Source organism: Hyperolius riggenbachi, chromosome 3 (assembly GCF_040937935.1).
Source record: "Hyperolius riggenbachi isolate aHypRig1 chromosome 3, aHypRig1.pri, whole genome shotgun sequence".
Taxonomy (NCBI): domain Eukaryota; kingdom Metazoa; phylum Chordata; class Amphibia; order Anura; family Hyperoliidae; genus Hyperolius; species Hyperolius riggenbachi.
Window position 1 is genome coordinate 66101641 of NC_090648.1, and position 16766 is coordinate 66118406.

Sequence of the window (16766 nt, forward strand, 5' to 3'; positions counted from 1 at the left end):
CCCTTTTTTCCCCACTAGGGGGATGATGTGCAGGGGGGGTCTGATCGCTCCTCCTGGCTGGCATTTTGCGGGGGGGGGGGCACCTCAAAGCCCCCCTCCGCGGCGAAATCCTCCCCCTCCCTCTCCTACCTGCCACCCCCGGGAGATCTGGGCTGCACAGGACGCTATCCGTCCTGTGCAGCCAGTGACAGGACGTCCCCTGTCACATGGCGGCGATCCCCGGCCGCTGATTGGCCGGGGATCGCCGATCTGCCTTACGGCCGTACAAATGTAAACAAAGCGGATTATTTCCGCTTGTGTTTACATTTAGCCTGCGAGCCGCCATCGGCAGCCCGCAGGCTATTCACGGAGCCCCCCGCCGTGAATTGACAGGAAGCAGCCGCTCGTACGAGCGGCTGCTTCCTGATTAATTAGGCTGCAGCTGGCGACGCAATACTGCGTCGCTGGTCCTGCAGCTGCCACTTTGCCGACGCACGGTATAAGCGTGCGGTCGGCAAGTGGTTAAGTGTTTAATGAGTTTTCTTAATTTCTTAATTTTTCATCTGCTCTTTCAAGTAACGTTTCAGTACCTTGCAAATAAAAAATGTACCAAAAAGTAGATGAAAAAAACACTATCACAATTATTGTTAGAATTTTCTTGCTTGCTGTTGGTTTAAAAGGCATTTTATTGACCAATTGTAAAAATATCACCTAGATGAAAACTAGAAGAAAACGAATGCTAGGTACACACCATACCAATTTCTGGCAGATTTACCTGCCAGAAAGATTTTTTTCCAACATGTCCGATCTGAATTTCGATCGATTTCCATAAAAGGGAACAGAATTCAATCAGAAAATCGTTCGAAATTCAGATCAGACATGTTGAAAAAAAATCGATCTGGCTGGTAAATCTGCCAGAAAATTGTATCGTGTGTACCTAGCATAAGGGTAAAAAGGTAATTGCCTATGGGCCCAGGGCGGACTGCAGTTTATCTCCCTCTCACTGCTAATTAATTAGGGTTGTAGATAACTGTGTGGCTGAAAAAACAAACACGGAGCAGATAACAAGTTCAAAACCTATATATATATATATATATATATATATATATATATATATATATATATATATATATATATATATATATATATATATATATATATATATGCTAGAATCATTTTAATTAATAAATGCTTAACCTGCCTGGCGTTCTATTAAGATCGCCAGGGAGGCTGCGGGAGGGTTTTTTTTTAATAAAAAAAAACTATTTCAGGCTGCATGAAAGCCCACTAGAGGGCGCTCCGGAGGCGTTCTTCCGATCGCCTCCGGCGCCCAGAATAAACAAGGAAGGCCGCAATGAGCAGCCTTCCTTGTTTTGCTTACATCGTCGCCATAGCGACGAGCGGAGTGACGTCATCGACGTCAGCCGACGTCCTGACGTCAGCCGCCTCCGATCCAGCCCTTAGCGCTGGCCGGAACTTTTTGTTCTGGCTACGCTGGGCTCTGGCGGCTGGGGGGACCCTCTTTCGCCGCTGCAGAGCGGCGGCGATCAGGCAGCACACGCGGCTGGCAAAGTGCCGGCTGCGTGTGCTGCTTTTTATTTGAGCCAAATCGGCCCAGCAGGGCCTGAGCGGCAGGCTCCGGCGGTACTGGACGAGCTGAGCTCGTCCAGACCGCCCAGCAGGTTAAAGAGAACCAGTCTCTGCATGTATTTTACCTTATAAATCAGTGGGAACATGACAGTAAACACCTAATCTGCTCTTTGTTTCATTGTTCTCTGTTTAATCTGACTGTTATCACCTCTGATAAGAATCCCCGACTGAGCACTCAGTCTGCCTTTGCTACGGAAAGATTATAGCTGAGTCTGTCTTCTCTGGTGTCTTTTCAAGCCCAAGCCTGCCCCCTTATGGCTCTGCTATAATGACTCAGCTATAATAATTCCCTGCAAAGCCAGACTGAATGCTCAGTCCGGGATTCTTATCACAGCTGATAACAGACACTTTTAGCAGTGAGGATGAAACAGAGAGCAGGGTAGGTGTTTTCTCTAATGTTCCCACTGATATATATGGTAAAATACATGAGGGTGCTTCGTCTCTGGTTCCCTTTAACCATTAAAGTATAATAATCTCAGGTTTGTGCACACTTTTGCATTGCTTTGCAAACACAGGTGGCCTGTATTTCTGGAGTTAAAGAGGAACTGTAGTCAAAATAACATAATGAATAAAATTGCTTATTTTATTATTATTATTTTTTTACAATGTTCATTCATGCATTTTTTAGTCAGTGTTCCCTCGTTGTAAAATGTTTCCTCTCCCTGATTTACTCTCTGAAATGTATCTCAGGCGGCAATATCTTGCTGGCAGGGGATCTCTGCAGTATGTTTGTTTACTGAGAGTTCTAAAGTCAGCAGAAAAAAAATCTCTGGTCTCCCAGAATCCTTGTGGGGAGGGTGGAATTGCGCATAATAGCAGGAGGGTGGGGCTACACAACAATATATGGCAATATGTAGCTATAGGACATGATCTGATACTGGAACCAGGATATTAAAGCATACCTGAGGTGACATGTGACATGATGAGATAGACATGGGTATGTACAGTGCCTAGCACACAAATAACTAGGCTGTGTTCCTTTTTTTCTTTCTCTGCCTGAAAGAGTTAAATATCGGGTATGTAAGTGGCTGACTCAGTCCTGACAGAAAGTGACTACAGTGTGACCCTCACTGATAAGAAATTTACCTTTTTATCTCTTTCTTGCTCTCAGAAGTTATTTTCTGCTAGGAAAGTGTTTTATATTTTGAATTTCTTATCAGTGAGGATCACACTGTAGTCACTTCCTGTCTAAGTCAGGACTGAGTCAGCCAATTACATACCTGACATTTAACTCTTTCAGGCAGAGAAAGAAGAAAAGGAACACAGCCTAGTTATTTGTGTGCTAGGCACTGTACATACCTATGTCTATCTCATCATGTCACATGTCAACTCGGGTATCCTTTAAACATAAATATGGTATCCTGAATAATTTACTGCATCCTACTATATGTTGTTAGGGTTCCTGTTTAATTGTTTTAACCACTTTAACCTCGCGGTACGTATTTCTCCGTCCCTTTTTCCACCCTGTTACCACCAAGGGACGGAGAAATCCGTACCTGACGCCGCTCCCGCCGCTGTCTGCGCTCCCGCTCGCTCGTCCGCGCACCCCCATGCTCGTGCACGCCGCCGCCCGGAGATCAATGAACAGGAAAAACCTTTCCCGTTCGTTGATCTAAGCCCCCGCAATGATCAGCTGCTTCTACGAGAAGCAGCGTGATCATTGTGAAAAAAAGTTGCCCAGCCTCTCTGAACTTCCTGCAAGCGTACTTCCTGTACACTTGCAGGTCGCATAAACAAAAACTCACTGTGGCCAAATAGTAAAACTACACCCTAAAGCATTTTTCATATACAAGTACATTAGTTAAACATTAAAAATTAACTCATTACCTCCCACACTCCCCAATATTTTTTTTTGTAATTAAAAAAAAAATACAATAAAAAAAAATACATAAATAGTTACCTTAGGGACTGAACTTTTTAAATATTTATGTCAAGAGGGTATAACACTGTTACTTTATAAACTACGGGCTTGTAATTAGGGATGGACGCAAAACTGAAAAAAATGCACCTTTATTTCCAAATAAAATTTTGGCGCCAAACATTGTGTTAGGGACATAATTTAAACGATTTTATAACCGGGACAAATTGGCAAATAAATTTCATGGGCTTTAATTACAGTAGCATGCATTATTTAAAAACTATAAAGGCCGAAAACTGAAAAATAATAAATTTTTTCCCACATTTTTTCCTGGTTTCCCATTAAAACACATTTAGAATAAAATAATTCTTGGCATAATGTCCCACCTAAAGAAAGCCTAATTGGTGGCAAAAAAAACAAGATATAGTTCATTTCATTGTGATAAGTAATGATAAAGTTATAGACGAATAAATGGAAGGAGCGCTGAAAGGTAAAAATTGCTCTGGTGCTCCAGGGGTAAAACCCCTCAGTGGTGAAGTGGTTAATATACAGTTTTAGCCAGTGTTAACCGTTTGTTATGCATTTTCCCATCATATACTCGGTTGTTTCTTACCCATCTTTGTGTTAAAGAATGCCATTTTTAGTGGGAAAGAATCTTTCCTGAGATCTTGTGAATGGTTATTAGAGCTTTCTGGACAGGCGTGTGCAGTGACCCGCGGGTGACATGCTGTGTTCTTCTGTTTTCAGCCCCTACCTGTGCGCCTCTGGCCTCTTTCCCATCTTCTCTGGAAGATTTAAGAGGAGAAGTCACGCTGATATCATGGAACCTCCATTCATAGGTATGCTGCTGTGTTCTCTTTCCAATGTGCAGACGGTCTCCATGCCTACCACTGTCCACCAACCTAAACCGCTAACTGCTAGACTTGTGCCTGCGGGACAGAGATGGAGTAAAGGGGCCTATACACCTAACGATTTTCCCGCCGATATACAGCAGATTCGATCACTGTGATCTAATCTGCTGTGAAATCGTTGCGCAAACGCTGACAGAACGATCGATTTCCATCCGAAATGAATCGTTCCTATCGTTCCGTCCGTGCGGAAGATTTTGCTCGATTGCCAGCTGGTCGGGAGTGCTTCGATAGCGGCGTTCAAATGCCCAAATGACACAATACAGCGGCAATACATTACCTGCTCCGCCGGCGCGGGACCCCGCTCTCTCCGCTGTCCTCTTCTCCCCGCTGGGCTCCAAGTCCGGCAGGCTTCACTGAACTTCCTGTCCCGGCAGGAAGTTTAAACAGTAGAGCGCCCTCTACTGTTTAAACTTCCCCCGGACAGGAAGTTCCGTGAAGCCTGCCGGACTTGGAGCCCAGCGGAGAAGAGGACAGCGGAGACCGGGGGACTCGTGCCGGCCGGATCAGGTAATGTATAGCTGGCGGGGGCGGCGGCAGCGGCAGCTGCACAGATTGTGATCGGTTTCATGCTGAAATCGATTCACAATCTGTTTGCAGTAAAGGCGGCCATACTATCCCTTTCTGATCAGATTCGATCAGAGAGGGATCTATCTGTTGGTCGATCTGATGGCAAATCGACCAGTGTATGGCCACCTTAAGATGTAATGCGGCACTAGGCAAGGTAGTAGATTTGGGGCCACCTTGTGGTGCTTTTGGTAAGCTGAAGTGGTGAGAGGTCAGAGAAAATGGCACTAGGCCCCAAGCACCTGTCTAGGTTGTCTGTTGGATAATCTTGCTCTGCTGGGGGAACCCAGCAATCCTAGACTGGATTTTGTTTTAATTTGCCTTCTATTAAGGTGGTAAACATTTGCAGACTCTTACTTGGGTCAAATCCACTCCAGAGGGCGTAACATTAGCCCCCGCGACTTAGGGAGGGTGGGGGTGGGGTGGATGGGGGGGGTCCATGGGAGTGGGAGCTTATGTCAGCCTCCATATCCCTCTCACTTCAGTTGCCCTTTAAGTCCTGATCGCAGGTCAAATTTCTTCAGCATGTTAAACAAGTTTGGGCGAGAGATTGCTGGACAGGTTATTGTTAAAAAAAAACTATTGTCTACAAAAAGACTTCATTTATAATCAAAGTTGTCAAGAGAACAGCCTCGTACCAAAATATTGGGGTTTGGTCCTATGCTTTTCACTGGGGGTTCCAAAGCAAGGTCAAAATGCCCAGTTTTTCCTCTTCTAAGGTTTATATCTAAAAACTCAGTGTAAACAGGGTAGCAGACAAACTCCACTGGGGATTGCCCACTACTGTACCCACTCTCTAGTGACCCCTGAGGACGGAAAAAGACGAAACCGGTCGGTCCCGACTAGACAGTGGGCATCTCCACGTTTTTACCATTTGTATGATTAGCACTTTTAGTGCTTCAAGGCTTGTAATTATTTGAATGGGTCCCTGTTGAGTAGGACCTATTATGTGAGTGATTGTATCTACTTTTATTTGTGTTGTTAAGATAACGGTTCGTGGAGTACTTACCGGCATACTCAGCAGTGCATTTATCCCAGGCGATTTACACCTTGTCTCTGTGAGAGCTGGTGGCTGCAGGATTCTGCTTGCTGTAGCTGGTTGTACATCCCACAGCGAAGCTAGTCTGCTGCCCTGCTTGCGTTGAGTTTTTAGGATTTATTCATCTGATCTACTGTCTGGAATAGAGCCTCTTGGCTGCAGAGCTTCTTTGGTGGCATCCATTGGGGAAGCACTTGTACTTTTTTCACAGCCTCTTGTAATGTTGCATGATAGAATCCCGGATGTCAGGGCTTGCGGAGATGCAAATAGCAGCATTGTAGCTTTTTGCATTTCCCCAAGCCCCGGCACCTGGGATCCTATCAGGCACCAATATTTGAAATCATTACCGTTTAATTGTCGCCTGCAGGCACCAAAATTTACCTTGTTTGCCGCACATTGTGACTTTCTGGTAGAGGGGGAGGAAAGGTTTAGGAGGGCTTAGGGTAAGGGGCCACCAAAGGGGGTCTTAGGATTGGGCACCGGGGGGGGGGTCTAAGGGTAAGGCACCACCGGGGGAAGGGGGGGCTAGGGTAAGGCACCACTTAGGGTTAGTGATCGGTAGCGGGGGGGGGTTCTGTGTGAGAAGTAGGGTTAGGTTTAGCCATAGTAAAATATTCGTAAATATTACCGATATTTTACTATCGGAATTCAGTAGTAGAATCTTGCTAATCTTAGCAATATTCTACTATTGGCAAACCCCTGCACCCTTTTTTCCAGGCGCCTTTTTTTTTTAAATGTATGCATCACAACTGCAATAGGTCAGCATGTAGGGGTGGGGATACCTCAGGTAGAAAACATATGAGCAAGGGTATATAAAAAAATCTGACTAGAAAAACATCAGGTTATGAAGACCCACATTGTCAGCTTAATCAACCCAAGGTGTCCAGGTTTTGGTAAATTGAAGCATTCATCCTTGACTGTTGCTATAATTTGTTCATGTTTCATGACCCTATGCACCCTTGATATCACATGGTCAGTATCTAAGTGGGAATTATTCCATTGGGATGCCAAGTAGAAGTTGGCGTAGTTGACAATAAGCTGAACCATCCTATGGGAGGGGTGCTTCATAGTGCTATGCTTGTTGCCTAAAAGAAAAAAACAATGGGTCTTTAGAAAATGGTACCTGGAGGACACGAGCTATCAGGTCCTGGACTTGAGGCCAGAAGGAGGACACCACTGAGCAAGTCCACCACATATGGGACAGTGTGCCACGGGGCTCACCCTGCTGCCGTAAAATACTATTCCCCCTCTGAGTCGTATCAACTCGGAGGGAGGAGTAATTTGGGGTCCGGCAATTGCTGGAAACCCTGAATTACCCTTATACGCGGGGTGCAGACTATGGAATTGAAGCTACAGCCGTGCAGTCATCTGGTGCTATGCACCTATGTGCGTTCGCCTAGATGACCTGCTTGGACCATGGGAACCACAGCCCCGAAACATAAATCTAAATATTGATGATAAGTATTCAAATATATGGACGGGATGAGGTATGCCCTGCGGAGGAGTTTAATGCTTGCCCTTTCATTAGAGTTTCAAAACATTGCGTCCACCTAGCAGGCGTCAGATGGAAGCCAAGTTCATCCTCCCATTTAGCTAAAATAGGATCCATGTTACAACGAGGGCGCATTGCAAACAGCTCATAGAGATAGGGTATGATGCCCTCCTCAAGAGGGCGATCAGTACATAGCCACTCAAAGTAGGATAGGGATGCCTCAGGATGTGGCCACCTTTAAGGCTCATACACACGTGCAGACAATTTGCCCAGCTATCATCCCAACGACTAGACGACCAACTGATAGTGGGCGGTGTGCTGGTCCAACAACAAGTTGTGTGGTTGGTCAATTAGTCGTTTGGTCATGCATTAAGTTGCATGTGTGAAACTTTAGAGGTATAATTGAAAGCACTTTTATTTTATCTCTTTTTATTCTTTCTTTTTTTACCTTGTATTTCTTCTTAATGGCCTCATAATGGTTGTTGAAAAACCAGCCAAGTGTGAGCAGGCTCTGTGCATCCTGTGCTCTGGGTTGAGGCGCGTCAGGCAGGGCAGAGTTCAGGGGGGCGCGCTGCTGGTAAGGTACAGGAGGAGGAAATGAGAGTGTGGATCGGCGGTTGCATTGAGGAAGATGTGGTCTTGCGGGTTGCTAGATTCTGTTATCTATCAATCTTTCTTTCGGCTGAGCGACACACGGTGTGAAAAACACATGAAAGGAGGAAGGCTGAGGTGGGGGGGAAGACAAAGGAGACTCAGCACAGTATAGTCTTTAAATGTGGTAGCAATGTATAAACATAGATATCTCAGGCATACAGAGTATAGACTGTAACTGTGCAAACTTGGTACACGTGCTGTGCATTGGTAAGGCCTTCAGCCTCTCTTCCTTATTCACTGTTGTGTCACATGACCATCATGATCAGGGGTGCCGCCAGAGTAAAAGCAAGCCAAACCCTACCTTGCTTGAGCCTCACCAAGCTGGGCTGTCTACCCTGTACTCCTCCTCAGCCTCCACATCTGAGTCATCTTGTCCCCCCCCCCCCCCCCGTGCTCCGTGGTCCCCTCATGTAATAACTCACATGGCCCTGATCCAGCACCGTAACATGATGGGGATGCAGAATTCAAGGATAAATGGGCAAGTATGGCCAAGCAGGTAACATTATTGACACCCCCAGCATGCTACACTGGTCTTTGTTGGGGGGGGGGGGGGGGTTGCTACAAATCAGGGCACCATAATGTCAATAGTGGAACTAACACAAAGGCAGCACTTTGGCGTCTGTGCAGATGAGACACAAGGGAAGATGGGTGTAAAATAGCGGTAAAAGAATATCAGTAATATTACTGATATTCTACTATGCACTTTAGGGAGTAGCGGTAATTCTACCTATATTCTACTGGGAGCCTCGGTACCCCAATTGTCACTTGAACTCTATGACTAACCGTAATCATCCCCAACTACTCCTAACCTTAAAGGATACCCGAGATGACATGTGACATGATGAGATAGACATGTGTATGTACAGTGCCAAGTGCACTAATATCTATGCAGTGTTCCATTTTTTATTTCTCTGACTAAAAGCAATAAATATCAGGTATGCAAGTAACAGTTTCTGTCTGGGTCGGGACTGGGTCGGACTATAGCGTAACCCTCACTAATAAGGAATTATAACACACTTTCCTAGCAGAAAATGGCTTCTGAGAGCAGGAAAGAGATAGAATGGGTTAAAGGTTCCTAGATTTTAGCTTTGGCATACTTAACCTCTTGCCGACCGCGTCACGCCGACGGGCGTGGCCGTGGCGGCAGCCCCAGGTTCGCCTAACGGCGATTGGCATAAAGTCCTGGGGCTCTGTTTTGCAGGAGATCACGCGCAGGCTGCGCACGCATCTCCTGCTTGGGGGGCAGATCTCCGCCCTGCCCCGCCTTCAGTCTCCGAGCGGATATCTGTTTACATGCTGCAGCGCTGCGATCAGCAGCAGCACTGCACTGGGGACAGCCGTGTGACACGGCTGTCCCCCTGGGGGACAAGAGAGCGATCGGCTCTCATAGGCATAATTGGCTGGCTGTGGGGAGGGAAGGAGGTAAGAGGTTTAAAGAAACAGTTTTTTTTTTTTTTTTTTAAACCAGAACAATAATATTTATTATAAAAAAAATAAACATTGGGGAGCGATCAAACCCCACCAACAGAGAGCTCTGTTGGTGGGGAGAAAAGGGGGGGGGGGATCACTTGTGTGCTGTGTTGTGCGGCCCTGCAGCTTGGCCTTAAAGCTGCAGTGGCCAGTTTTACTAAAAATGGCCTGGTCACTAGGAAGTTTAGCCCTGCAGTCCTCAAGAGGTTAAAAATAATGTGTCATTGAGCAGAAACAATGAAACAGTAAAAACTTAAAAAGTTGATTTAAATATAAATTAAACCTGTGGGATACCTAAAAGTCATTTACAGGAGAAGGAGGGTAGATACAATTGTTCATCTCATCAGTCTATTTTCACCTCGAGTGTCCTTTAACCACCCCCACCTACTCATAAACCTAACCACACCCCACCTACTCCTAACCTTAACCACCTCCACCTACTCCTAACCCTAATCAGCCCCCACCTACTATCATCACTTACCACCTTCCATTTGTTGCTATTTTGCTCTGGAGTTCCTACAGAGTTCCACTACTATGTAGCTATAGATGTAGCTATAGATGGTATTTCTGTGTTTTAATATGGGCACTTACGATGGTACCCAAGTTTCCATTACAGCATTAACCACTTCACCACTAAGTGTTTTTTCTCTTAAAATCCAGGGCAGTTTTCACGTTTTAGCAATGCTTCCATTCATTCGGGAATAACTTTATTACTACTTATCACACCTAAATGATCTATACATTTTTTTGTCATAAATTTGGCTTTCTTTAGGTGGTACTTTTTTTGCTAAGAATTATTTTATTTTTATGCATTTTAAAGGGATTAATAAGAACAAAAAATGAAAAAATCAACATTTCTCAGTTTTCAGCCATTAGAGTTTTAAAATAAAATGTGCTACTGTAGATAAAATCCGCACATTTTATTTGCCCATTTGTCCCGGCTATTACACCATTTAAATGATGTCCCTCGTACCGTATCCATAATTACAAGCCCTAATTTGCAAAAATAACACCAATACACCCTCATGGCATACATGACAACTGTAGAGAGAGGTATATGGAGGCTGCCATATTTATTTCCTTTTAAGCAATACCAGTTACCTGGCTATCCTGCTTATCCTCTGGCTCTAATACTTTTAGCCATAGACCCTGAACAAGCATGCATTAAATCAGGTGTTTCTGACATTTTTGTCAGATCTGTCAAGATTAGCAGCATGCTTGTTTCTGGTGTGATTCAGACACCACTACAGCCAAATAGATCAGCAGGGCTGCCAGGCAACTGGCATTCTTTAAAAGGAAATAAGTATGGCAGCCTCCATATACCTCTCACTACAGTTGCCCTTTAAAAAGCTAAGTCCCTAAGGTAACAATTTATGTATTGCCTTTTAAAATCTGACAGGGGACAGGGAAGAGTAATTGTCTTGTTATAGGTATAGGAAAATTACATTGTAATATTCTTTATTGTAATATTATTTTTTGGCCACTAGGTGTCCCCACCCTGTCTTCTGTCTGGTTTGGTTGAAATGCTGAATTACAATGTTACAGCCAGCAGGAAATGACACATTTTTTTTTTTTTTTTTTTTTACAATGGAATGGCCACTGTTGCTCATTGCAACAGTGATCGTTATACACTGAATACTTTGATTGGCTTTGGGAACATATGCTCCCAGTATCAATTCATGCACTGCGGCATGACGCAACGAGTGCATGTGCATTGCTTGCAAACAAGAAGGGACGAATATCTATGTCCCTGGGAGCTCAGGTGCAGATTTCAGGGACATAGATACTCATCCCACAGGAAGGCAAGCTGTTAAACAGTGGAATCATAGGCACATTATTGTGTTCGACACGACAGTACAGATAATCTTATGCAGTAAACATGCAGAACAGTGACATCTACAGGCAAGATGTATGAACACCACACAATATATACAACTGTCAATTTAATGCCATCTTTTTACTTTTCACAGTTAGGCAGCCTCAGAAAGTTGCCCGCCGTGTCTTCACCAACAGCCGGGAGCGCTGGAGGCAGCAGAATGTTAACGGAGCCTTTGCCGATTTGCGGAAACTGATTCCCACGCACCCTCCGGACAAGAAGTTGAGCAAGAATGAGATCTTGCGGCTGGCCATGAGATACATCACCTTTCTGGTCACTCTGCTGAGTGATCAGCACAACCAGGCTTCTAAAGCTTCTCCCACCAAGAGGATATTTCTACAGACTGTTCATGACTTACCCCAGAAAGCCAATGAGACTGAGGACAACCTGGAGGACAAGGAGAAAGCCAGGGATTTCACAGGAATGGTGTCCCCACTTTCGGGCAGCTGTGGCGACAGTATAGAGACTGATGAGGAAGAGGGGGAGAAGGAGAACGTCTCTTCTTCAAGAAGCACAAATATAACAGTCATCACTACTGAAGTGAGGAGGGGAAGCCGGTGAGGTTTGGGGAATGAAGGCGGTGGAGACCAGAGACTTCATGGAATCCTTCATCTCCTTCATAACACTTGGGGAATTGACAAGTCAAATCAGATCCTTCTTGAACTTGATGGATTTGGTGCAAGGGAGGGGCAGTGTTAAATGTAGACAATTACCGCTAGTACTGCGCTTCAGAAGGTCAGGGTTAGGCAAGGTTTGTGTTAAGCTATAGCTTAGTACGAGGATAGGGTTAGTGTATGGTTAGTGTAGGGCTAATAGTTAGGAATATTTGCTACTCTTCGGTAGGTCTAATTGTATGGACTGTTTTACAAACTTTTTAAATACCCATTCACTTACTTTTTGATAAGAAAAGTAGAGGCTGACGTCAAAACCACATTCCAACTGCCTTTATTTGCAACCAAAAATAATATTTCTGTGAGCTAGCTAAGTAATGCCTCTGACTGAGGGGGTCCACATTTCTCTCCAAGGCACCAGATTCTTCTGCCCCACCCTACTGATTGTTTGCTTTTCAAAGGACCTTTGTTACAGAATTAGCTATGGAGAGCACATAGCCATATGAAGCAGGTAAACATGTCTGTAACAGGAAATAAGAACAGACAGAAAATGGCACAGTTGGAAGTGACTCTAGAGTCAGGTCCTCTAACTTGCCCCATTGAGAGTGTTCTCGTAGAACAGTGGTGCCCAACTCCAGTCCTCGAGGGCCATCTCCATGCAGGTGTTTAGAATGGACAGAGAAATGGAGAAATGTACCGTATTTTTCAGACTATAAGACGCTCTTGACCAAAAGACGCATCTAGGTTTAGAGGTCAAAACCAGGGGAAAAAATATATACTAAACCTGGTGCATCCATGGTGAAGCGGGATCTTGTGGATTATGCCCTCTTTGTACCTCTTGTGGCTCCCTGTGTCCTCCTCTGTCCCTCATGTGTTTGCCTCTGTCCTCCTTGTGTCCTCCTCTATGCCCCTTTATGTCCCCATGTCCTCCGTTTGTCCCGTGTCCTCCTCTGCATGGGCACAGTACAGGGAGTCCCCGACATTGTGGCGGTTCGGAGGTTTGTATTGGCAGGCGTTCACAAGTCAGGGACTCCCTGCATTCGGACAATAAGACTCAGTGACTTTCCCCCCCTCTTTTGGGGGAGAAAAAGTGAGTCTTATAGTCCAAAAAATATAGTACTCTATCTGATGAACCACACCTTTCCTGATCCAGTCCCAATTATGTAATCTGTGCTGTGCCAAAAATGTGTGAGGACCTCGGCCCTTCGAGGACTGGAGTTGGACACCACTATCATAGAAGAATGAAGCACAGGCAGCACAGCATCCTATATGGATACAGAGATATTCCTGCTGGAACTGAAGGACTTACATTATATAATTTCTAATGATACTGGTCTATTGGATTCCATCCTGGCCACAGTTACACATTAAGGTTAATACAGGTGATGGGATGATAGTGAACGGGATTCTTTACCCAGGACCACTAGCCTGAAAAATTGTAAAATACATAATATAGAATGTACATTTCCCCCAGAGTAAAATGCAGTAGAAATTACAGTTCTCCTATCTTTCTGTCATTTACAGTATGTAGTGAAAATCTAACAGATCAGACAAGTTTTGGACTAGTCCATCTTCTCGTGGGGGTCTCTCAGGTATTTATTTACAAAGGTACTTCCTGAATGACAGTTGTTCCGTTCAGCTGTCAAAACAGCGTGCAATGCCGGGAGGCCAGGCAACTCTATATACAACCTTTCCAGTAAATTGAAATACTGATAAATATGGAGATACTGAGAACCCCCCATTAGGAGATGGACTAGTCTGAATTCTGTCATATCTGTCAGCTTTGTACTGCCAGTGCCTGCTGTAAGTGACAGCAACATAGAAAAAATGTTATTTATAGTGCATTTTACTCTGGGAGGAATGCACATATTCTATCTATGCATTTTACATTTTATTTTTTTTCCTTTAGACTGGCATAGATGAAAGGTGGGGCTTAGCTTTAGGAGTTTTTTAGGGAAGAGGGAAGAATAGGTGCAAGGCTAGGGTTAGATTCAGATTAATGACTGACAGGCAGTGGATTTGTTCAGGCAGCTGGAGGTAGTGGTGATATGACATGTGAACAGTGCCTTACCCAACAGAGTAGCATCTAGATGGATAACATGTATGGCTGACAAGTGTTAAAGAGAACCTGTAACAAAAAAAAGTTTCCCTGGGGGGTACTCAGCTTGGGAGGGGGAAGCCTCAGGGTCCCAATGAGGCTTCCCCCTCCCCTGTAGCTGCAGGCAATCCAGCGCTGGCTCCCCCGAAGTGTCCCGGAATCCTCCCATAAGCGCTGATTTATTTACCTTTTCTGGCTCCAGCGGGGGCGCTGTTGCAGCTCACCACACGGAGAGGCAAAAATAGCCGAGATAGCCGATCTCCGTCGGGTCTGCTCTACTGCGCAGGAGACTTGCGCCTGCGCAGTGGAGCAGGTCGACAGCGATCTCCAAGCGGAGAGCCGATACTGCGCCTGCGCTGGTGCCGGGAAGGTAAATATTTACATCCCCGCTGTTTGGGAAGCTTTATCGTCGCCACAGAGGGACCGAGGAGGACGGGGGAAGCCTCAATAGGATCCGGAGGCTTCCCCCACCCGAGGTGAGTACCCCCCAGGGGAGGTTTTTCTCATTACAGGTTTTCTTTAAGGGGCCCATACATTTTTCCATTGTTGTGGGCCGATCAACCTTTCCATCCAACATTTTATCAGATTGAAGGAGAATCAGTCCTGCAACATGGCTACCTGATCGACCTTTCAATCGATTTCTGGAGGGGCAGAGTTTAGGACACCAGACTGCCTGTGCCTACAGGCTCCTGAGCTGTAAATCCAGCACTGTGTGTGTGTGCTTCCCCTGCCCATGTGCAGTGTTGAAGGCTCATCTGTCACATGGCAGTGCAAATCCTTGCCTCCTCTGGTGTCCGGCGTCACTGCCAGTGCCTGTGCCATGTAACACAGGCACATGTAGGATGTCGATACTTGCACCTGGTGCCACATGGTGCAGGTGCTGGCGGTGACTTGCGCATGGGGGGAGGGGGGGTGACATATACACTTGGAGGCAGCAGCAAAATGATTTCCTATAGATTTAATTCTGAAATCTATAGTAAATCAGTCTGTGGTGTATGGGCAGGCAATAGATCCCTCTCTGATCAGATTCGATCACAGAGGGATCTACATGTATCTGGTCGATTTGATGTAAGATTGAGTAATACAGGTAACTAGATAGCATACTGGTTAAGAGGTCTGCATTTGACATGCAGAAGGGTTCAAATCCTGGCTAGGGTTAGTACCTATTCAGTAAGGAGTCCTTGAGCAAGACTCCCTAACACCGCTGGGTCGCCTCATAAGAGCATCTTTAGTAGCTGCAGCTCTGGAGCGCTTTGAGTCCGCCAGGAGAAAAGTGCTATAATAATGTCAGGAATATTATTAATGTATGGCCACCATAAGTCTGGACTTCTGAACCATGCAGTAACTCTGAGGCTCTTCAGAAGGCAACTCTGAAGAGGATAAGGTTAGTGTTGGGCAAAAGATGCTATTGAAGCGTAGGATGGGGGCTGCTGGGTAGGTTAGAGGCTTCTGGGTAGGATGGAGCCAGGTCAGGTTAGGCAGAGGTCCGTTGGCATAATAAGAGTAACTGAGACACCGTGAACCCTCCCACATGACACATAGTAACCATGCCAAGACTACACATACACTGGATCAGTAGTTTTCACACTGTACGTGTTTTTATTTTTTTGCTAAGATGGTAGAGATTTTATTAAGTACTGTTGAATAAATGCGAGCAGTGATGTGTGACTATTTACACTGGAGGCCACAAATGAGGCTTCTGCCTCCTCATGAAAGCAAACTTTTACTCAAGGCAGACTTCCAATAAACGTGACACTGTCTGCATCCTGAAGTAATGGTATCTTTTCACACTAACATCATCCTCAAATATACTTTGTAGTACCCGCTGTGGCGTTTTGTTTGCCTGGGACCTGCCATCTTGCTACAGCTGGCAGCACTATGCTCAGAGACAGTATTCTCAACATCCGGCTATTTGAAATAGTTAACTGTCACACAAAAGTGGTTTCTTATAAATTCTTGGTTTGTAAACGAGAGGTATCAGTCTGGTCCTGGGTAGATCTATTTATGCATGATTTAGCCAAAGAGCAGGGGTCAGGAACCTTTTTGGCTGAGAGAGCCATAAACGCCACATATTTTAAAATGTCATTCTGTGAGAGCCATACAATATGTTTCAAACTGGCGCAGTGTGCATGCGCAGCAGAGGGCTCACGTCCCTGTTGCCATGGTGATGTGTATACAGTTGATCCGTCGGGCAGCGGAAGTGTCATACACGTCCTCAGCTTCTCTTGAGTTTCAGCAACATCAGCAATTTCCTCGAGAGCCAGACAGGAGAAATACTGACTAACAGCTTAGCTAGCTGATGTGAGGGTTGATTCACTTTGTAGGTAGAGTTGGGCCGAACGGTTTGCCTGCGAACGGTTCCATGCGAACTTCAGTGGTTCGCGTTCGCGTCTTGCAGGCGAAGTTTTGCGGAAGTTCGGTTCGCCCCATAATGCACCATGAGGGTCAACTTTGACCCTCTACATCACAGTCAGCAGGCCCAGTGTAGCCAATTAGGCTACACTAGCCCCTGGAGCCACTCCCCCCCTAATAAAAGGCAGGCAGCGGCGGCCATTACGCTCACT

The 16766-nt window shown here is 45.4% G+C and overlaps 1 protein-coding gene across 1 annotated transcript in view; it reads left to right on the forward strand.

Moving 5' to 3' along the window:
• The window catches only part of LYL1 (LYL1 basic helix-loop-helix family member), a 36636-nt gene extending 20679 nt beyond the window's left edge, over positions 1–15957 (forward strand). The window contains exons 3-4 of the mRNA XM_068272185.1: positions 4235–4326; positions 11588–15957. Coding sequence (XP_068128286.1) covers positions 4235–4326; positions 11588–12054 — 559 coding nt within the window. The 3' untranslated portion in view covers positions 12055–15957. The remainder of the gene's footprint in view (positions 1–4234; positions 4327–11587) is intronic.
• The last annotated feature ends 809 nt before the right edge of the window (positions 15958–16766 follow it).